Below are 23,114 nucleotides of genomic sequence, written 5' to 3' on the forward strand. Positions count from 1 at the left end.
CTGCAAGTGACGCAACCACCATCACCACCACAAATAATTCTATCCTAAAATGACATTTTCTAAATTAGCCAATTGCTAGTTGGGAGTTCAATTCCCCACCACGCATCTCAGAAGAGCTAGCCTTTGACAAGTTGCACATTCCCAGGGCGCTCCCAGAAGAATGGAATGAGTACTCTCTGAGTACTCCCTACCTAAAAAACCAAGTCAGAATTGACTTCACAGCACATGATTACTATTAGTCTCAGTTAGAATAAACCTATTGAACCAACTGCTCTCACTATACTGAACCAACTGCTGAATGGGAAGTCAAAACGTATATTTCAATGAGCTGATTCAATAGGTCTGCTCTAGCTGGGACTACCAACTAGATTCAGGCTTAGGCATCTCAGACATAAGATCAAACACTGAAGGAAGAAGGTAACCATGCTGTCAAGATAACGGGTTCTCCTTTGTCCTGTTTACATGAGATTGAAAATCAAAACTTCGAAGTAGCCAGTGAGCATTTAAGAAAGGGCTGCAATGCTGATGTCACAGAAGGTTACAATTTTCCCGGAATCTCCAGAAAAAGATCTCACAACCTGAAGCTCAAAAAAAAAATGTGTGTAATATTTTGAAGAATTCCTGCTTGCCAGCACACAGTACTCTCTCTCTCTCTCCCTCTCTCTCTCTCTCTCTCTCTCTGTATGTTAAAGTATGCCAGTATAAAAGCAGTCCTTCTGAGCTTCTATAGTGGGTGCATTTAAAATACCCTCCATACATTTTAAGCTCCAGTCTGATGTACAGTATAAGCATGTATCATGTTATAGGAAATGTGGTTAAGTCTTAAGAATCAGAGGGCCTTATTAAGCCCATTTCTACAACTGGCCAACCAGATACTCCCAGAACAGAGCATAAAGGGAACAGTTTCACCCACTGTTCTTCTAGCCTCACCTGGCGGCTGCTACCTAAAGACCTACAACCTCTGAACATGGAAGCTCTGTTTAGCTATGAAGCTGAGACAGTGGCAAGGTTTTAGCACATGTTCATTGCTTCCAACAGGATGTTGGACATTTTAGATTTCCAAAAACAAACATAATAGATAACTCAATAATATGGTTCTTAAACAGCAAACAAATGACGCTTGAATATCAAATACCACAGTGGCAATCTACACTAAAGAAACATACAGACAATTCACGTGAAACCTGCAGCAAATAAAAACTGCTTCCTGAAACAATGTTAGCATTCCAGAAATTAAGACAGAACCAACTTTAAAAGATAAGCAAATGGTTAAATGCTACTATATACATGGGGAACAAGGACAAAACATTAAACCCTGATGACTGTAAAGGGAGATATCTCACCTCATTTTAGTATTTACTGTTGAAAATACCAGTATAGTGAGAGTGACTTTATAGGAAAAGGAGAGAATGAATGTTACCATGGCTAATTAATATTTTAAGGATTTTTTTTTCTCCCTACATCAATGTCATCAGAGTTCAGTGCATCTTGATATCAACTGACATTACATGGTCAATTAAAAAATGGTTTGAGTGCAGAAGATACGAGGGTCAAGTACAATATTGACTGTTTATTATCTAACCAATTAATAGGCTGCTCATAATGCCTTTTGGAAGGTTGCAGGAAAGAACTGTTTTAATTACCAGTAATTTTATCAAAGGCAGAATCAGACAGGCTTAGATAAACCAAATTGTACTTAGGCAACAAGAGTTAAAGTCAAAATTGTACCACTCCTACATGTATAAACATGCAAAAATATATATAATAAATATATATATACATGCAGAGAGTGATATGCTTTATCACCTACCCATAGAATAACTTGGGTGAAAGTCTTCATCAGTAGGAAATACAAGCATAAACTTGCTATCTGTAGCTCCAACTCTTGTATCTTCCACACTTCCAAACAGCACACCTTATAACTTAGCTTAAATTTAGCATATATCAAACAGACAATTATAGTTTACATGCTGAACATTGTCAGTTAAAAAGCAAAGTCAAACTGTCTGCTAGGTTTGCTTTATAAACAAGAATACAAAAACTGATACAAATCGAACATCCCCAGTTTGTCACATATTTATTACTGCATTTCATCACTATTCTCGAGACATAGTAAGGGAAAATTCCTTCTTGAATTAAGCTTAACCCAGAGGGAACCTTGTTGATCTGGCAAAGCAAACAGATCACGGATAGCAGAGTCGGCAACAGGTAGGGAAGTGAAATTCACCAACGGATTCTTGTCCAAAAGAATAAAGTATTCAGTGGCAGACTGCTGCTGAACAGGCAACTTCTAAATAAGAACAGTGTTACTTACCTGTAACTGTGGTTCTTCAAGTAGTCATCCGTGAATTCATACTTGTGGGTGTTTCCACACCTGTGCGAAACTTGTCAAAATATTCTAGAGCTCAAAGTAAAAAGAACATTAGGACCACCCTCACCCCCACTGTGTGTGTCCATGAGCCTAATGGTTATCTCTCAGGTCCCCAAATCTGCCACTGCACATACTTGAACAGTAGCATGGCAGACTGATGGGAGGATGGGTGGGTTGTGAGAATTCACAGATGACCACTTGAAGAACCATAGTTATAGGTAACCTGTTCGTCATCATGGTCTCTGAGAAACAGTGGGTGACTGGCAAGCTCACCTACCAGCTGGTGGGATGTCACACGAAGACAGAAGACTGCTCTCCCAAATGAAGCATTGAGTTTAGCCCTGACATCCAAGCTATAGTGTCTGATGAACATCAAAGGTTGAGACCACGTTGTTGCTTTGCAAATGTCTGTTACCTGACAAAGGCCATGGATCATGCCACAGCCCTGGTGGAATGACCTCTCAAGAGAACCACAGCCTGACTGTGTTGACAACCCACTTTGATAATCTTTGGGAGGCGATACGCTCACCCATCTTAGCACTCTCAATAGCTCACAAACAGCATGTTAGACTTACAAAAGTACTGTACTTGGTTCTAGAAGTGTAGAAAGCCAAAGTTCTATGTATATCCAAGGTATGAACCACCTTCTCCAATTAAATAGTAGATGATGGGGAAAAAAGCTGGGAGAACCAGCGGCTGACTGAAGTGAAAATCTGCTACCACCTTTGGGAGGAAAGTCATATCAAGAAAAATAGTGCCATTGTCCTTGTGAAACTGCAGGAAAGGGGTGTGTGTCATGTTGGAGGGCGCATAACTTGCTTGCCCTTCTTGCTGAGGTCTTAATCATCAGGAATGCTGTTTTGTAGGCGAGAAGTCCCTCACCTGCTGTAGCCATTGGCTCGAAGGGTCATTTCATATGTTTGTTGAATACTAGATAGGGTGACCATTGTGGGGGTGGAGTTCTCACATTTGGAAAGGCATTTGGCAGACCTCATAGGAAGTTCCTGAGAGCTGGATTTCTGAAGTACTGTGATGCATTGGAGCCAGGAACCTGCCTTGCTACTACTATAACCAACAAGCAGACTTTGAGAGAAGAATGAAATAAATCATTCTCTTTTAGATGCAGGATAAAACACAACACTGTGTGCAACAAGGGTTGGAAGTTATATTTCTCCATTGAATGAGCAAAGGAAGAATCCCTTGACCATTTATATTTACAACTACACCTGATGGATGGATTCCTGGACTCGTGAACAATTTTTTCTCTCCACACTGTCAGCTTCGGTCTGACTAAGTATGGATGGTGAATTATCTCCTTGTTCTGAATGAGGAAGTGGGGCAGTTGGTAGATCTCCGTTGCCATCAGTTTTAATGATGTGAACCAAGGCTGGTGAGGCCATCACAGGGGCAAGTAGGACTGCATTGGACTTGTCCTGGCGAAGTGTTAACTATCACCCTGTGCAACAGATGAATTGCTAGGAAAAGGTAGAGGAGTTTCCTTGATAAATGATATAAACATCTCAATCTCCCTCATCTTGACCTGGAGCAATACTTCTGACATATTTTGTTGCACTAAGTGGCAATAAGGTGTATGCTTGGTTGATATCATCTGCTGCACATGCTGTTAAAAGATGTTGATGTCTAGTTCCTATTTGTGATCTTGTGCCTCCCACTGACTCAGGTTGTTTGCCAGCTGATTTTCCTCCTCTGCTACATGGGTGGCCATTGAGAATATATGTCATAGGAGGCACCATTCCCGAAGTCCAACAGCTAGGAGCAACAGAGATGGGGAGTGTGTTCTCCCGTTTGTTCAGAGTTCTCTGTTGTGTTGTCAGTGGCAACTTGTATAATTTTGCCCGATACAATTTTCTCGTACACCTTGAAGGACTTCAATACTGTTAGCGGTTCTTTTTTGTTTGTGTGCAGGCATCTTTTCTTCTTGGACCACGGGGCACGTATTTGTTGGTACTCGCAATGTGCTCCCCATCCTGTCAAGCTCGCATCTGTTGTGACTTGAATTTTTGGCCTGAAATGTCTGAATGACCTTCCCACATTCCAACTGGATTCGTTGGTCCATCGTAAGACTTGTTGTGTTAGCTCAGAAGTCATGGTCAGCAGCTTTGAGTTGCTTTCCATTAGTATATTGAAGGAGGCCAGTACCAGGCCACCAAATTTCTGATTTTTAGATGAACATGTGGAAACGCAGCCATCGGAGATGCCATGAGATGAAGAACTCCTTCAGCCATGAAAGCTATGACCCTGACATTTGGTTTGTTCATCTGCTCTTGCAGATCCAGAATCCAGTACTGTGCTGATATGAGGTAATCTCTGATGTCGTTCTAAATTTGATTTTTCTAGGTTCCACAAAGATCAAAATCTGCTAGGAGACAGAGGCTGAACTGGACCTACCCATTCTCAACATCAAATCTGAGCAATCTGCAGAAGTCCTTTGATGGTGAAGCAGGGCTGCCATCCCCCATGTCAGATTGGGGGGGGGGTTGTAACTACAATGGATGGGGAGTCTGTGCATCTAAATCAGAGCAGTGGTAGTCATCCCTAACGACCATTTGCTCATATCTTACAGATTTCAAAGTATTTGGGTGTTTTTCCAGTTCTGGATAGTGGGAGAGTACATATTTGGAACCTCTCTGCTTTGAAATGTGTATGCAGTGATGTGGTGATATTTTTGGATGCAGGTTGACTCTGGGTGGTGTCTCTTTAGCATCTCAGTGTTGACAGTGTGCCCTCAACTTCAACTGCAAGCATCAGGGTTGAATCACTTCTCTTGGTCTCTGATCATCCTTGGTAACCAGATCTGGTTGGAGAGTCTCCATAGTACGCTGTTTAGAAACCGATTCTGTTTATGATCTAGAAGGTTTGCTGAGAGAGAGAACCAAACATCTTTCCCAAAGATGAAATCTGAGGTGGGATTATTGGCAGTCTTTGGAAATTTTCAGCAGTGCCTCTCACAAGGCAATACAAGCAACTTAGAATGCCTGCTAGTGAGGGGGATTTTGTTGCCACATACGATGCAATTTTTAAAAGGGCCCGTTGGGTCCCTAAAAAGGTGGGAAAGCCTCACAAAACACAAAGGACATTTGCTACAACAAATACTATTTTCCTTTTTTAAAGGGGCTAACAAAGGATGAAGAAATGACAATGGAACATGACAACAATGGAAAAGGAAGACTAAAATTATATAAAAAGGCTCTGGGAACACGTTCCGAAACGTTTCCTCAGCAGCGGCTAAAGGGAACTGAGAGATATCTGTTAGATGTACGAAAATGCACCCGGGGGGGGGGGGGGGGAAGCAGTCCTAGTGATCTTTTTACTTTGAGCTCTAGAATATTCCGATTGGTTTTGTACAGGCAGAGAAACCGTCACACGGGATCATGAAGAACTAAGCATGACCAACCCACTCAAACATTTTACAACAAAACAAAAATTGGGAAACTAATGAACCATGGTGTCCTGAGGAATACTATGTCACTTCCAGAGAAACTCAGGGGAGTGGATTAGGGCCTCCCAGCAAACAGATTCAGTCGCATGGCCAGGTCTTTGACACTTCCCACTGCAGAGTCCCTCTTACCCACAATACATTTTTTCATATTAAATAAAAGTATGTGAACTTCTCCTATGGTAATTAAGAAGGCAAAGATGCCATCAGCCTCTCCTTTCAGATTAACAGAACATCTGATGAGGAGAAGGGCACCTGCAGATACAGGCTAGAAACAACTCTGAGGACAGAAAAAGCTTGCAAGCAAAGATTAGCGACACTGATATCTATTAAGCTGCACAACTAGATTGCACAGTATATGCACATCTAGATAATCTTACTGAGCAGGAGTGAAGAATCCTTGTTCAAGGAACATGCCATGAACAACTGAACTAGTCAGGAAGAACGAGGAAGGGCACTAAATTTCAGAGAGGCTGGGAAACCAGGCAGTAATTACTGTGACAACAAAATGCTTTGTACACATAAACTAGCTTCTTCATTCTAACAAGGACCTCCATAGATGGCTGCTATTGCTTGCTATGGGCTGCTCAAAGTTTGCCCGCAACACCCTGTCTTGAGGATGAAATCAGTGTCCCTTTGCCAACCATGTTGGAGGCAATGAGAAGCAAGAGAGAAAAATCAGCATGCTTGGGGGAATCACAAGGTTTGTATAGTGGCAAAATACATAAACCTCTGCCATTCACAAGAAGGAGCAACCAGACTAATGAGGACTGAGGATGCTCTGGTCACTGAAAACCAGAGAATACTCAATGCATTTTGGAAAAGGAAAGAAGAAAATATATGGGGGCAAAATGGCTTATTTTGAGCCCCCAACTCCTTGGGAAGAAGAATCAGGTGGCTGACTCACTACCTATTTCATGTTCTGATAGGAAGAACACCCCTTTTTTGGGGGGAGGGATATACTGTGCCAGTTTATTCCAGGTCCAGCTTATCATTAATGCAGACCCTAGAAAGGCAATCAGTGATGACAGAGCAATTAAAAATCTCTCCTGCCAGCTGTAAAACAACAGTGCCAAAGGGGAATGCTTTTATTGTTCCTACCAGTAAGATATCTCAGCATGTGCCCAATTAAGATCCTTTCAACTTCCATTATGAACTTGAGTGCATATACGTTGGTTTTCAGAACACATTTTATACCTATTTTTTCTCTACAGTTGCTTACTGAAATCTTTAACAGAAAAAAAGGAAGGAAGGAAGGAGGGGGAAAGAAACAACACCCACACATTCAGTGACAAAACTACACTGGATAAGTCAGAAAGGACCACAAGCCCTTTTACTCTACGCCCATTTACGTCAGCGGCTTCAGAACAGGCCATTCAGGTGCTGGTCGGAGTCAGCTTCCATCAAACCCCAGAACCAATATTCAGTGATGAACACTGTACTCCAGTGACCACTGGAGAATATGGCTCAGGAAGTAGGACTGGAAAGGTGCAGTAAGAAAATAGCGTGAACTGTCCTGGTGGCTGAGCAGGGGATAATCTAGACGTACTGAGAAAATTATGTGGCAGCTAGGTGGGAATGGTAAAAGAATCCAGGCAGAATGGCATAGAGTGAAGAGAGAAATGCATATTGTGAAGGAGCAGTAGATCTTAAGGAGAAAGAAACAGAGTGAGCCGTCCCCTCCACTAGAGACGTCGGAGCAGGAGAAAGTTATAGAAGTAGGGGAGACAAAAGAAAGTAAGGAGTTGAAAGTAATGGAAGGAAAGAAAGGGGAATCAAGGGAAAAAGAGAAGGTTGAAATATGTCTTGTGGAAGAGAGAGAGGGAGAAGAGGGAAGGGAAGTAATTTTACCCGTGTGGGAGGAGGAGATAAGGGGAAAAAGTGGGAGGATACAAGAGGAAGAGAGAAGGGGAAAAAGAAGAAAAATATGATAGAATGTGTGGGTTTTTAGAGGACTTCCCAAATCTGAAGGTAGGAGGACTGCTACCTGATCCGGCAAAAGCTAAGAGGACATCAGCTGAAGCCCTAGAATGGCCATAGTTTTCCCGCAAGGACAGGGTGACTCGAAGAAGGTAATTCGACCAGACCCTTCAACCATCCACCTCCAGAGGGAGATTGGGCAAGACACTCTTGCTGTGGCACAATATGTGTAGACCGGAGTGCTCCATTTAGGAAGCCCACAGATCGGGAACGTTTTGGACCAGCCTCTCAATGATTCTCGTCAACTTACGGACAGAGTTATCGTCCTCACAAATTGAACAGTTACCAGGCCTTATCTGTTTAGAACTGTTAGTTGTTGTAGATTCACAAAATGTTAAATTGATGTGTTAACGTTCAAAAAGAGACTCAGTCGTCATTTCCCACCAAAAAAGAGAGGAACTGCTCTTGACTTATGATGAACCCAATCACACATACACTGTATTTGGAAGGAGAATCTGACTGCATCAGTAGCATCAGTAAGCAGATCAGCTGGATTTTAAAATAAACTTCACCCAAAAAAGTATTCCTTTACATTGAATTGCAATGAGGATTTTATTAATATCTATTTTAATTCTAAGTTGTCGTAGTTACATTTCTCAGTTTATACAGTTTGGCAAAGAATACACATTATTCATAGATACAGTTAAATAACAGAATAGGCATGTTCTCTTCAAAATCATACTGTGAAAAGGATCACAGAAGAAATTAACCTTTCTCTATATGCTGCCCTTTGTTTTTCATGGCTTTTTCTAGGCTGGGGGATGAAGTTACACGTAAAACAGATAGTTTGCACTTGCTCTGTGACAGATATTGAACACTAAACAAGAGTAGGTTGATACGTATATGTAATGAGATCCAGTTCAGAGTAATTATCTCATTTGTGAAATCACTGGAAAACAGAAACAAAATCCAAAAGTTTACTAGCTACTAATCATTTAATGCCGTTCAGTGAAACTGACAGAAAAATAATTTTTGTCCAGACAACCAGAACACTTATAGTACATGGGACATGAAACTGAGATGAGATGCCAGAGATTGACAGAAGAACTTGAACAAGGCATCAACTCGGGTCCTCTTGTACTGCAGTTCACAGAATGGGAGCAGCCACTTTGCTTACTCAACAATACTATAAGGGCAGGAAACAAACACAGAGAAACTGCTATACAAATCAAGAAATACTAATGATTTTTGAGCTCATTCCTCTGGTTAAATGAAGAAATGAAACATAATTTATTGTTTTGTTCCATCAAGGTCTGAAAAACTAAGAGGGGGGGAAAACTGAGCCTTCAGAGACAACATGATACCTGCATGTGTCTTGCTATTAGGCTTGATGCAAATATACTGTTTCTAATATTTTAACTACTGGGAGGGTAACTCTCAATTCCCCTTTCAGAGCTGATGCTGGGAGAAACAAATAACCTGAGGATGTCTCCTGATTTTTTTTAAACAGTGGTAGGAGACAGGGAAAATGTATCTGGAGGTTTTAATAAACAAGAATTCAGATTTCAACACGCTTCTCCTCCTCCACGTCTAAACCCCCATTATAAAGATGTTTATAAACATGGTGCTCTCCTAGATCTGCATATAGTGCTAAAGAAGAAGAAAAAGATACAGAGATGCAAGCATAGTGAATTAACAAGGGAGAAACCAGACTGTGCTATAGCAGTAAAATATTCACATTTGTGAATCAGAACAAATGGGTTCAACTCAATAATTTGATCTCTGTTCGGAGGCATTTCTCCTATAGCAAAAGTCACAATGACAACCACTGCAATGGCACAAATGCAACATTATTTTGTCAGACATATTTTCAGGACAGCATTTTAATCATTTTATGTAACCAATAGTATTCAAATCAGAACATGGGGTGATTCACCCTTGCATCTATAGCAGTGAGAGTCCAAGAAAAGTCGAAGACGAAGATGGGAATCACTTGGTGAGGCTCACAGATGAGCATGATGAGCAGACCTTGACCCAGTACTTCCAATATGCTCTACCAGGGGTGAAGGATGGCAGTAGGTGTTTCCTACTGGCATTTGGAAATTAGCCAGCTCACTTCCCTTTATGCATAACCTAAAGGGGTGGCATGGTTGGATAATAACAAGGTTGGGTATCTCACTTTGAAAGGTACAAAGGCTTGGCTTGAAATTAGGAGAATTCTTCCTCTGGGCTTTCCATTTCTTAGCTGAACTATTTACCACTTTTAGTAACTGGACTTTTAGCTTCCCAGTATCCCTTTGTTCTGTTCCTTCCACCACTAGGACAGGGAAGGAACCCATTAATGGACTGCGTGGAGTGTTCCTTGACTGCTGTTTTATAGCATTCCTTGAAGAAGCTTACTTGAGCTCTTGCCTTGCATATCAAGCATGAGAGACAGTATTTAAAGGCTCATCTTTCTAACACTAAGCTTTCAGATGCCAATGCATAACAATCTTGAGTATTCACACCTTAATTCCAATGGACTGGTTTCATAAATGCAGGGTTTAAGTTTTGATGTTCTTCCAGTCATCAAGGAACTGCTGCCCAGTCTTGTTCTCGACTTTCAACATGAAGGAAATTCTTATGTTCAGGTATTCAGAAATAAATTTAGGGAAGTTTATGCGCAAGTAAGTTTGTACAGGAATGCAGAGTTAGGGCACAACCTCTCATAAGTTCATTGTACAGGAGCTGTTACAGGATACAGCTGCCTGATAACGTTAAGATGTTAAGAGAAAACACAGGAGAAGGGCAGAATATGCCCTCCTTCCCATAGTAGCATTCTTCTAGTTCTCAAAAAGGACCCATTATTTGGAAAAACAGCTCCTATGTAGGCTTCTATCACGTGGCCTAGATTTTCTGAAACTGCCAGACATAGGCTCAAGCAGCTCCTACAAAAGTAACAGAAGGGACTACAAGTAAGTACAGGGGAAGAGTTAACGGGAGTTGAGTGAGCTGATTGTCTCTGCTGCAGATGGTGGCGATATTCTGGCAAAAATAAAACTAACACAACACATTTCCAACACTACAAATTGCAATTATGCCTTTTAAAAATTGTATCTATACACCGCTTGATCAGTGCAACAGCCTTCCTGGGTAATGGATCTGTTTCATCATACATTAGCATTCTGAACATTGACAAAAAATATCTCTCCCCAAAATCAGTATGTCTGGACCTGTAAGACTTCACAAATCATTCGGGTGTGAAATTTACAAGTTACTCCTTTGTTTCTAACAGATCACCAGGACTATTCCATTTATCTCATCACCAGTGATTTTTTGTTGTTGATGTTCACAGAATCTTCAGATAAAAATAAACAGAACAAATAAGATAGCTGGTGATAGTAGGGTTAAACCTACAACAGCTTCAAACAAAGCTTTCTGGGTGGTGGATAAGATACCTTATCAGTCAAATTTTGGGTACTAATGCATGCAGCTGGCTACCTCTTAACTATGACTATGGGATCAAGTGCAAGCTGTGGCTCTTCTTACTCCCACCCTTTTGTTTCCACTAGTAAATGCCCTATTCTTGCCATGATTAAGGAAAATGGTGGCTTTATGGCTAACACCACCCAGATTCCCTGCTGTACTGGAATGTGAATCCAGTAAACTGTCTTAAACCAGGGTGGAAATTAGTGATGACAGTCTCCTTACCGATAGTTAATGTGCAAGGAAAAATAGAAAGAACTTCTCCACAGCTGGATCCTAATCTCTTAAATTATAGGTAGGCAAAGTTGGGCCTTCCAGATGTTGTCAGCCTGCAGTTGAATATGCTATCTGAGACTGCTTCAACAGCTTCTGGAGGGCTACGCTTAGCTGAGCATTTAAAACGTGAGTAATACAAGAGTTAGCATCGTCTTTTTACTAACTCTCATTTATTGCCAAACTAAAGGCAATGCCTATCTGATGAGAGACTATCTTTGTACAATAAAAATTTTAACTACGAGTACTACTTCTGCATTAACAATAATATGGGAGCACACTAGAGAAGCTCTAAGATTTTGTGGTAAACAGACTCACTATCTTTTCTGCAGGTACTGTAATGCATGAACAGAACTCTAAACATTGGTCTACACTATCGCCTTGAGAATTTTCAGTAAAATATCTTTTAATTCTAGTATTATGCAACAAGTTCTAGGGAATGTGATAGAATACAAAAACTAGGAAATTTTTACAACTATTTGGCTAGTATAAATAAGTTTAGAATACAGTCAAAAATAGCAGACATTGTGAACTGTCTACAGTGTAAACTGATTCAGGTGTTCTAGGATCCAATACACCCATATAACCCATTTTAAAAATAAGTTTCAGTGCATGTTTAAGTGATGATCCACTATATAAGCAGCCTCTGCATGCCTGGGAAAACCTGTACAGTAAGCATGCAGTTCTGAATATATTTCTAAGTGCTTAGATTTCTCTAAGTGCTTAGATTTCACATTCAGTACAAGAATGTGGTATATATTAACTACAACAAAATAATCACAATAAATTCTTAACTTTTAAAGTAAATTAGGGCAAATTCATAATATTTTATTCAAGGCAAACAACAAAGTTTACCCTACTGTTTTAAACTGAGTTAGTAAATTCACATGATTTTCAAATTAGGAAGATATCAAATTCACATCAGAACACCATATCAAAATTATACATCAGAAGATTAACACCAACATTGCTTTAAAAACCATTTGTATTTGTTTTACATAAAATTACATCCTGCATAGCCTTTTAAACGGTTACCCTGAAAACACAGCTTTTTAAAAGCAGATTGGGCAGGATTTACAAATTATAGAACTCTCATAAAATCTGAGATTATATTAAGGAAAGGAAAGACTCAATATATATATATATATATACACACTGTGGCATCCAAGAGAAATTAAAGGTTCTTATTTCAACCACAATAGACAGGATTAAATTTTAATAATTACTTTAGGCACCACAAGGCTATTGGGTAAACCCATTGGGATTTTTGAGGGCTTGTTTTTGTATAGGGCATCATGTCACATCAGAAGTAGTTGCAAAGTTGTGCAGTTAAATTAAGAAGCAGATTCTTGGTGCATACAGAAGCAATAAGACCATTCTTTAAATCTCAGCTAACTTCTGCAACTGCCCTTTTAGGCTGCAGCCCTGAACACCATTTCTAGGGGATTATTTTCAAGTTAATGTGTTTAGGATTGATCATACCAGCTGCTTGAAATAGCTGCTTAATTTCTGTTCATATTAATTCTAATTTGTTATTTAGATCCCTCTTTTTTTCTGTGTCTTTAATACAATGTACAGGATGTTGCTAACCTGTATGTACGTTTTCTAAGAAAAGCAAACAATTTCCATTGGAAAACTCAAGTAGAGATAGTTAATTTTATTTGTTCCTTTCATTGGAGGGGGGAACCTGTATCTAACCAACTACAGTACTTTGCAAGCACAATTATTCTACAACTAACTTTCCCAATTGTAGAGCTTAACTCAAACCTAAACATAATTGCAAATGAACAAATGCATGGGCATTTCCAACCAGAGAGGCTGAAAGTAAAAGTTAGTAACAGCCTGCAAGGTAGGTCAAGAATTTTTTTTCTTGGAACCAGTTGAAAATGGCCATGATCCAGAAAAATAGGAAGCAGCAAGAGCTGGAACTTCGAACATGCATGTGCAAACACCTCATTCCCATGCTACTTTCTATTTGGGGGAATTATAGCCTTAATATTTCTGTGTACCCTCCAGTTCTGACCTCAGTTTTTTTTAAAAAAATCTCTTATATGTCAAGGTGGGAAATAGGCCTTAGGTATTTCAGACCACTTTTCAGGCTACTGCCTACTTTGTGTTTCATAATAATCATAGAATAAGGGAGTTGGAAGAAACCTATAAAACCATCGAGTCCAACCCCCTTCAGTGCAGGAATCCAAATCAAAGCAGATCTGACAGAGGGTTGTAAAATTTTCTCTTGAATGCCTCTAGCTTTGGAGCACTCAACACCATTATGACCATAGTATGAGCTCCACCAGGATCCACTATAAAATGCACAGTAGTAGTCCTGTGCAAGCTGGATAAAAAAAAAAATCAATGATTTTTTTAAAAAAAATGAAATTGATTTAAATCATGATTTAAATTTTAAACATCTTTTTTTATTTAAATCATAAAAGAATCTGATTTTTAAAATTAAAATTATGATTTATATCAAATCCACTCTGGCTGTTGTGTGTTTCCAATGACCTTCTTTTTGCAGAAGGACTGGAGCATTTTGAATGACCCAAGTCTTCAAACTGTTGTTACGAGCAGCTCCTTTGGTAGTCCAGCCACAGGATTCTGAGGACAGACTTGGTACTAAAAGTGAGCTTCAAAAGTGATCATGCAGTTGCTGACTGCTGAGTGGGGCGGGGGGGGGGGGGGACGGACCAAAAGCCATGATATCACATGCAGGCCTTGCACAATCTATCTGAAGAAGTTCTATGGGTTACAACCAACATACCTTCATCATTCATTTATGCCAATTCAGAACATAATCCTCACAATAAAACTTGTTATGTCAAATGGACTTGGAACTGCAGCATCAAAAAAACCATGTGGACATGTACGACACACATGCACTCTCTGTGTGTCTGGACAGGAAGCTCAAGTCTTTAAAGCAGTTGTGGTCAAAGTGTAATCTCAAAGGGTTGTTTTTCCCCCTCCCATTCCCCCTGGGTCCCTCAAGTGCCCTCGTCTTGCATGTCAATTTTTTTAATTTTTTATTTAGCCGCCTTCTTTTAACTAAACAGTTCCAGACTCCAACCCTCGCGCCAAATGATACCAGAAGTACTGTACATGCTCAACTACCACCTGTTTTGATTTTTGTATTTCTAGGGCTGGTGCATCCCACAGAGCGTTTGAGTAGCAAAATAACAATAAATTTTAAAAATGGACTACCAACCTCTGCTTTAAAGCAATAACATATGTACAGTAAGTTCTTTCACAACCATTCTTAATCAAAATTTTGCAGTCTCTAAAATTGGTATTATACTGGGGTAACATACCTATTGCTCCTCTCAAATTCCTGAGACCTTCAGGGTCTAGTGAGGCCTTTAAGTTCTAGCAGCTTAACAAAACCTATGGTTTCTCTAAGAGTAAAATTACAAACACAAAAACCTATCACAAAAATATATGCTTAAAAAGGGAGATGATACTGACCAGCTTCTTTTCAACTCAAGGAACAACAGAAAAAAATGGCAAGTAATATGTTATTCTATTAATGTTGATACTAGCATTTGTTTAAGAAAATATACACAGGACATATTCGGATGGGTACATAAGGATTCTTTCAATTCTTAATTTGTATTTCCATATATAAACACTTTTGGCATGCAAAAGGATCATCCGGAGGAATACATCCATTGCTCTCACAGTTAAGACACACAAAAGATAATTCTTAAATTGTATCTTGTCAAGCTTTGCTGATGGCAAGTTGGAGAAGAGAAGCACTTTAACAACAAACTAAGCACATCTATTTTCTTTTTCAAAAACACAAACCAAACAAATACAGACTATTAAAAAGCCTTTAAAAAATGAGAAAAACAAACATCCACATGGAAAACAATGGTCAACTTTTTGTGTTACGATCCAAGTCAAACCCAAACATGTGAGAACCTTGTTAAGTCTGTGATTGATTCAACTTGGCTTCTGCAATATTTCCATTTTCAGGAAAGTTAGATGGGAAATTGTTATTAAAATTTGCTGGAAACTCTAAGGCTGCACCAGCGTTTTCGTAGCTCGCATAAGAATGAAAGGACTGCTGTGAAAGTACTTGGCTATCAGGCACCTGTACAAATACCCCTGCCTGAGTAGCTGGGGAGGTTCTTTGGCCAGCTAGCGGTACTTTAGGTTCTCTGGGATCCAGCTGCTGCTTGCTTTCTTCATCCGTGTCAAGACGGGTGAGCTTTTCTATCCACATGCGAAACTTCTCCTCTGTCTGCCTCTGCATCTCGGCAAAGCAGTTCATGGCCTCTTCCAGGACGCTGCCTATGCAGTTCCTATCCCATACGTTGCCCCTGTCAAGCAATCCTGGAATTTCCCCGGTCGCTCCTCCAGATCCCCCAGCACGACTGAAGCCAGCTTTAAAGACATTAGGCCATTGCATAAGATATCATGGAAGGAAACACAATCACATCCAAACATTTAGGCATGCGAGCAGGAAAAGGCTATATACTTGTTCTTACTGGTCACTTGGATACAATTGCACAGAAGTAGCATGAAACTTCACCCAATTAAAAGTTCATTAGTAACCCACACACCCCTACATGATTACTAGAACTGATTGACTTTGATGATTTTGGGCGGGGGAGGAGTCTGTCACTTTACTACAGATAGCTCTGATGTTTTTATTGTTGAACAAGAGCCAAAGCAGAAGAAATTAATCCAATTTTTGTTTTAAAATATAAACATGAATGAAGCTATTTTTAAGCATACTTTACTCAAGACAACAACATATAGGAACACGAGTGTGGCCTTTCCTGATCAGACTCAGGTTCACCTAGTCCAGTGTGCTATTTCCAAAAGTCAGATACCTCTAGGACCACATAAAGCAAGGTATGGTGTTGACCAGGTATTGCAGGCAGAATTTCTACATTTTTTCATAAGACATCTACAGTACCACTTTAGAACATGTGCATCCCCTTATATTCCATGCCTATAAGTCTTTGCTAAACTTCCATGGATTTTAACTCTACGAATCTGCATTTTGTTGGAAGAATCTTGACTAAACAGAAACAGAACACAAACTGCTGGTTATGCCAAATAAAAACCAGTCCTTTGATTTCACAATTTCAAAATAAAATAAAATAAAATCTCATACTTCAGCAACCAGACCTTATGAGTGAAAATATTATCACAAGGAAATTTTACTACTACACACAATTAGAATAAACCTATGGAGAGAAGAAAAGAACTTTAAACATGGTTTCTAGAAGCCTATGGCAAATTATCATCCAAAACACCGTTAGATTTAGCCTTTCAGACTGCATGTACAGTATAGTTCCAGCTTTTTCTCTGTAAATGTGATACCTAACTTTTTTATTTCAATTTAATGTGTCACATAGATGCCTATTGCATTTTACTGCAAACTGACAGGACGTACTGTACAGAGGGACTGAACATCTCAGTATCCCACTACCTTCTCTACCAAGAGAAAGAACCTTTTCTATACTAGGACTAGAGGAAAATCAGAGGACTGGTAAGAAATCAAGTCCTCTGAAATGCTTATCAAATTCAAAGTCCCAGCTAGAATAGACCTATTAAATCAATGAAATCTATGCAGATACTTGCTTACTGAGTTGCCACTGACCAGAAGTCTATACCAGGTAGGACGAACAACTGGATTTAGACCCAAGATTGTCATAAAAAGAGGAGTCAGTGTTCTATTGTTTGAAACACAGAAGAGAGGTGCTAATCTGTTATGGCTTACTCCACTAGTGAAGCAACTGCAGATAAGCATTTCAAGTATTTTGGAAAATCAGCCTTCTGATCCTTCTCATCAACAGGCAACAAAACAGTTCAACCAATGTGCACCCATGAGCCCTGCTGGTCTGGGTTCTAAATATGCTAGTTAATTTACCAGAATTACTCATGGTCTTCTGAATTCTTATGCACTCTATTACCTAGCTTCACTTTGCCCTGATCCTTCCACTGTGCCATAACTGGCAAATCCAAAGCAGTGAAAGGAACACTATTACTCCCATCAGCTTTCAAAAAATTAATATAGTTGTTTATTACTAATCAGTGTGGTTGATAAATTTAATGAACAAACAATAATAATAAATAAATAAGTATGACATGACTATTCTAATATAAAGCAAGTTGTCTGCAAAAAGCAAACACTGCACATACTTAGAATCTACTTAGGTTTCCTTTTTGGAAATACTGTATACTTTTAGAAAGTAAAAGTCACTAGTGTCAATTTACCTCTGTACATTTTTCTTCACCAGCAAAAATACAATAAAAATGAAATTAATTCCTACAAAGATGAACTTTTTTTCTATTGTATCTTCTCTTTGCAAACTAGAGAATAAACCTGCCACTTACTATCTATTCCTCTTTTTCTTAGAGAGTACAGTGGTGCCCCGTATAGCGAGGTTAATCCGTTCCGGATTAACCCTCGCTATACGGAATCATCGCTAAACGGGTAGGGGAAAGGTATTGGAACGCATTAAACTTCGTTTAATGCGTTCCAATACCTTCATTACTTACCCGTTCAGCGAGGATTCCAGGTGCCGGCAGCCATTTTCGCGCCTTCGCTAAGCGAGGGCAGGGCGCGAAAACGGCTGCCGGCAGCCATTTCCGGGCTTCCGGCGGCCATTTTGGAACCGCCGATCAGCTGTTCGGCAGCTCCAAAATGGCCGCCGCAATACCCGATCTTCGCAATGCGGGTTTTCCCCATTGCGAAGATCGGGTATGTTTCCGTATAGCGATCCCTTTTTCGGGATCGCTATACGGAAACATCGCTATACGGTGCACTGGTTAAGCGAGGCACCACTGTACGTAGTCCCAGTAGATGACTTTAACATACAGAGCTGGGGTGGCCTTGGTGGCCAGTCGTGAATTTGTCATTGCTGGGACATTTCTTTGACCAAAAGCATGAAGCCTTGTCCTTGATGTCATGCATCATCTTTCAGGGGCAGTATGAGATCAGAAATCCACAGCAACTTATCTATGGCACCCCTCCAACTCAGAACTGGTGAGAAGTGGTAGTCATGTGCGGTTCCTCTCTGTCTCTACTTGGAATCTGGAGCTCCTGGCAGATGCAAATACAAGCACTGGTGCTTCTTCCTCCCTTTCTGCTTGACAACCAACCAGAAGTGCCAGGGTTTTCTTTGCCTGTGCCATGCAGGTGGAATGCTAGAAGTGCAGAGACATGTCTCTGTGGATCTACCTTCTCTCTCTGGGTCAAAGCATAAATTTACTCCATATGACACCTGCATTTAAATTAACAGCTAGCCTTTCAAGAAAACACCTGTAGCAGACGTTTAATTTGTATAAATAAGCAAGCAAGGCAAAGGAACGGATATTAAATGGTAAAAATCCACACCAGTCTAGGTCTAATTGCTTCACTTCGTATTAAATGCCAATCAAATAAGCCACCTACAGGAAAACACTAGCATAAAGCTCTGTAACAGAAGCCATGGGCTTTGATTATGTAGATTTGCACAACATTTAGAAGAGGTAAATGCAATATAGCTTGTCTGTATACACATATTTGACCATGAAGGCTCAACTCTTCTATTTATTCCTTACCAAAAAATGGCTTGGACAGTAGAGACCCTGCCTTACAGAATGGGTTGTAACAGAGATCCTTTCACAAGCTCACATTTTCTGTTGTGCATAGCACCTTGTAGTGCACTATACCTAGCCAGTGTCCTTAGCACTGCTCCATATAGTCAACAAGTCAAGGGAATGAGATAATCTGCCACATATTCATCAGAAGCCCTACTATGTTATGGACCAGAACCATTTTAGACAGTGGGTAATCCAAGTGCAAAACTAGAATAAAGAAGACCTACCTAAAAACTTTTACACTGCATGCCAGTAACCTGATCATCTGTTTAATGTGCAGCAGCACACACCCTGCAGACTGAAATGGTACAGCCTAGCAAATGACATGCTGTGTAGAGCCTTGGATCGTCACAGTTCTACCTCTATGTTCATTCTTTCTCAAACTGTATAAATGTTCCAAAACTACCCTGCACAGTTTTGCATTAGTAATTATTGATTAGATTTACATCCTGCCTTTCTCCCAAGAATGAGACTCAAGATGGCATGGTTTAAAAACTGATAGCCAGAAAGAATCTGGCCATTAGTAGCCCACCAAGCACATTTACTGAATAACTTCTATTCATTTCAGCTAATTTACTCAGAATGTTCCTGGAAATCAAACTGAAATGATGCCTGGACAGCTGTAACACCTGGCAGTCTAAATACATACACAGAACTAGAAACCCAAAGTGCTGTGCAAAGGTGGAACCGCTGAACTTAATAAGTTACCACTAACAGGGAAAATGCTTGAAAAGGTCAAGCTGTGAACTCAGCATTATCATTTACTTTTAAGTCTTCTCACAAAATACAGAAAGATTATATTTAAATATTTTAAATACAAGACTTGTTTTCCTTTTGTGCAAAGTAGCAAATGTATGCTTCCCCCATAAAAGATTGGCAAACCAAAAGCTTTTTAAATAGTATTTTTATTTTAAGGTTGCTATAAAATGCAATTACTTTACGTATCATATGCCAAGTTGAGTAGTTGATACATATTCCTGATCATGCTGTTTGGGCTAAAGAAATAAGGCAGGCCTTAATAGACTGAAAACTTCTCAAAATGCATTTTCTGATACGTTGTAGAAATAATAGCCAAAATATTTCGCCTCTCAATCAGTCAATATGGATGCAGTAAAAACAAAAAGATTAGAAACTGTGCAATCCACAAAACAGAAGAAATTAACTCACTTGCTTCTGAAACTGAGGGCCAATGTGGGGTTAGTAATTAGCAACCTGTGCACAAAATTTTCCTCATACAGGCTCTGCTGTAGACAGCTTGCCAAGTTGTGACTTGCAGCAAGCCCAAACCAGCTTATCATGCAATGAAAAGAGAGCTGGAAAGTGCAGCATTAAATGCAGTATCAGAGAGAATGGAGCCTTCTTGTAAACAGCAGGAAAATGCCCCATGGTGTTTCAGAGGCAGAAAGAGGAACAGTTATATTTTAAAAGGACAATCCAAAGTAAGCTGTTTTAAATATTACCATCTAAGCCACACTGATGTTACTGGACAAAGGAGGGGAACGGCAGAAGGCAAAGGAGACAAACTGGACTTCACTCACCATTACCAAATTTTAAAAATTTGATACTGTGCGAGTAAGAGCAGAGAACCCGCATAACCCACTTTTAAAATGCAATGTGTTTCTAACACACAGCAGCTCTAGCTTATTTAGACAGAGCTTCAGTTCTCCTAGTTTATTATTAATTTTTTTTCTCAAGTATCGCTCCTCTAAATTTAGCATGACAGCTGAGAAATGATGGCAGGAGCTTTACCAGTTCAGTTTAAAAAACATCCTCTACCTGGTATCTCTGCAGTGATTGTCTTGCTGCTTCCTGAAACTTCTTCATCATCATCTGATGAACTCGTGCTTGAGTCACAGGTTAGGTCACTATCACTGGTACTGCTGTCCTGCAGCAGGTTGTACTTCTTGCGGGCAGCTGCCTCCCGTTTCTGCCTCAATAATCGAATCCTCTCTTTGTGCTTTTGGCTCCGATGACCTTTGACCTTAGTGACACGACCATTCTGCTTATCACTAGACTGCCGGTTTTTCTTAGCAGCCATCGTTGAGGTTTCACTTTCTGACCTGGAGCGCCTAACCTTTCTCCCAACAGTAGACCCTGAGACTGCAGAAGAGTCTCCCTCTATAATTGCTTCAGCTTGGCTGGGCTCATTCTCTTCGGGAGAAGACAGAGTGTCTGAATCAGCCAAATGCCCACTGGAAGAAGGGGACAGCATGCAGTGGTTGGAAGAGTCACTCTCATACACACGAGCAGCTGTTGGCTTGTCACTCTCTGTTGACGCTAGCTGAGATTCTGATGAGTCTCGTCTCAGTTCCATCAACAAGCATGGCATTGAGGCAAGCACTGCTGAATCCTCCACAACAGCTCCACTTTCCTTCTGAGTAGGCATGTCTAGTTCTATAGATCCTTCTTCACCCAGAGTTTCCTCTTGTTTTTCTGAGAGTTTTGGTGGGACTTCTGGGTCAATGAGTTCTTCTGCTTTGTCTACTGCCTCCATCTTCATTTCAGAGTTTTAAGTCTCTCCTGGTCTCAAAGCATGGAGCACAAGTCTAGTAGATAGTGCAAGCTAGTCTAAGGGCTTAAGATGGAAAACGATCTGCAGAAGAACACACAGAGAAAATGAACAGGTTGGCAGTGACAACACATTCAAGCAGTAAAATCACCTGTCTGAATTACTCTTCATAAAATAAGAAGAACCCTTCCCATTACAATGCAGAACTGAGTAAATATGGGGGCTCTTTTAATACAGGTGATTCAGTTAGGGCTTGAACTCCCAGAACCAGCTTTGAGAGGAGGTGGAGCTGTTGAACAGCGAAGAAATTAATCTCTTACACAATTAGATTAGATTTACTTCATATTAAAGGACAAACTAATGAGCATAAAAACTAGAGATGGAGGTATTCGTATTCGTAAATATCCCTGCACAGGTGGTGTTAACAAGGGTCCAGCCCCATGGGGCCAGTAGGTCCACTCACTTATCCACTGCAGACGCGGAAGGCACGATTCTACCAATGGCTCTGCAGCGCACAATCTGTTCGCCACTCTTCGACCTTGCAGCGAGGCTTGTCCTCCCGCCTCCTGCCAGGAATGGCAAGCAGATCACGCGTTGCAGAGCCACTGGTAGAATCGTGCCGTCCATGTCCATGGCGGATCAGTGAGTGGACTGTCTGGCCCCATGCGTCTGGACCCTCATTAATGGGGATATTCATATTCATATACGAATACCCCCATCTCTAATAAGAACACAAAGGGCTGCGCTGATCAGACCAAAGGCCTACCAAGCCTAAAGTTCTGTTCCCACAGTATTCAACCACATGCCTCTTGTGAACTTTGCAATATTCCCCAACAACTGTTATGCAGAGACATTTTGTAACAGAACCACAGATTAACTACTCAGACAGGACTGAATTTCAGTCCAGATCTATTGCTAATGAATTTGGTAATCTTCAGAATTCAGAAGCAAAACTGGGTAGAATATTTTCCTCTTGATGCCCAGAAGTACAAAATTGTGGGTAGTAATGGCCACCTACTTGGCTACTTGAGGCACTACCTCAACTGAGAGAAGTCTGGGAGCTGATCCAAGCTCCTCTCCAGCAACATCAGTAAGGGGAGAAAAAAAACCTTCCTGGCATGGTTCCCAGTTCACTCTGCAAGAATGAACCAATAGACATATTCCCATTTCCTTAAAAAAGAGATGAAAGCCACAGTTTCCAAGGACTATGAAAATTAGTCTCAACTCCTCCATCCTGTTACTAGGAAGCCAGCTCCAGACAAGAGTAGAGGTAGGAAAATGAATCAGGGTCTGTCACAAGCAGAATGGTATAGAGATGAGCCTAGTGGCATCAAAATACAATTATTGATTTCATTTATATGCAGGCTCTCTATTACAATTGGGACCCAAAGCAGCTTCAAGGACAAATGAAAACCACAACAAATTAAAATACAAGAAAATGGTGAATATTAATGTAGAATTAAATTCAGTTACATAATTAGAATACCATTCAAACTCTTTAAAATAACTTGAAAGAGTGCTAATTT

At 40.2% G+C, this 23,114-nt stretch overlaps 1 protein-coding gene across 3 annotated transcripts in view; it reads right to left on the reverse strand.

Annotated features, from left to right (window-relative positions):
* Positions 1-23,114, reverse strand: part of ARK2N (arkadia (RNF111) N-terminal like PKA signaling regulator 2N) — a 60,918-nt gene that overhangs the window by 13,854 nt on the left and 23,950 nt on the right. For 2 of the 3 annotated variants that reach the window (XM_020806550.3, XM_078384161.1), the window contains exon 3: positions 20,856-21,672. In XM_020806550.3, coding sequence (XP_020662209.3) covers positions 20,856-21,579 — 724 coding nt within the window. In that variant the 5' untranslated portion in view covers positions 21,580-21,672. Of the gene's footprint in view, positions 1-8,341; positions 15,867-20,855; positions 21,673-23,114 lie in introns of those variants that run through there. The other variant, XM_020806551.3, reaches the window with a different exon arrangement.

Source organism: Pogona vitticeps, chromosome 2, assembly GCF_051106095.1.
Source record: "Pogona vitticeps strain Pit_001003342236 chromosome 2, PviZW2.1, whole genome shotgun sequence".
In the NCBI taxonomy this organism is placed as follows: Eukaryota; Metazoa; Chordata; class Lepidosauria; order Squamata; family Agamidae; genus Pogona; species Pogona vitticeps.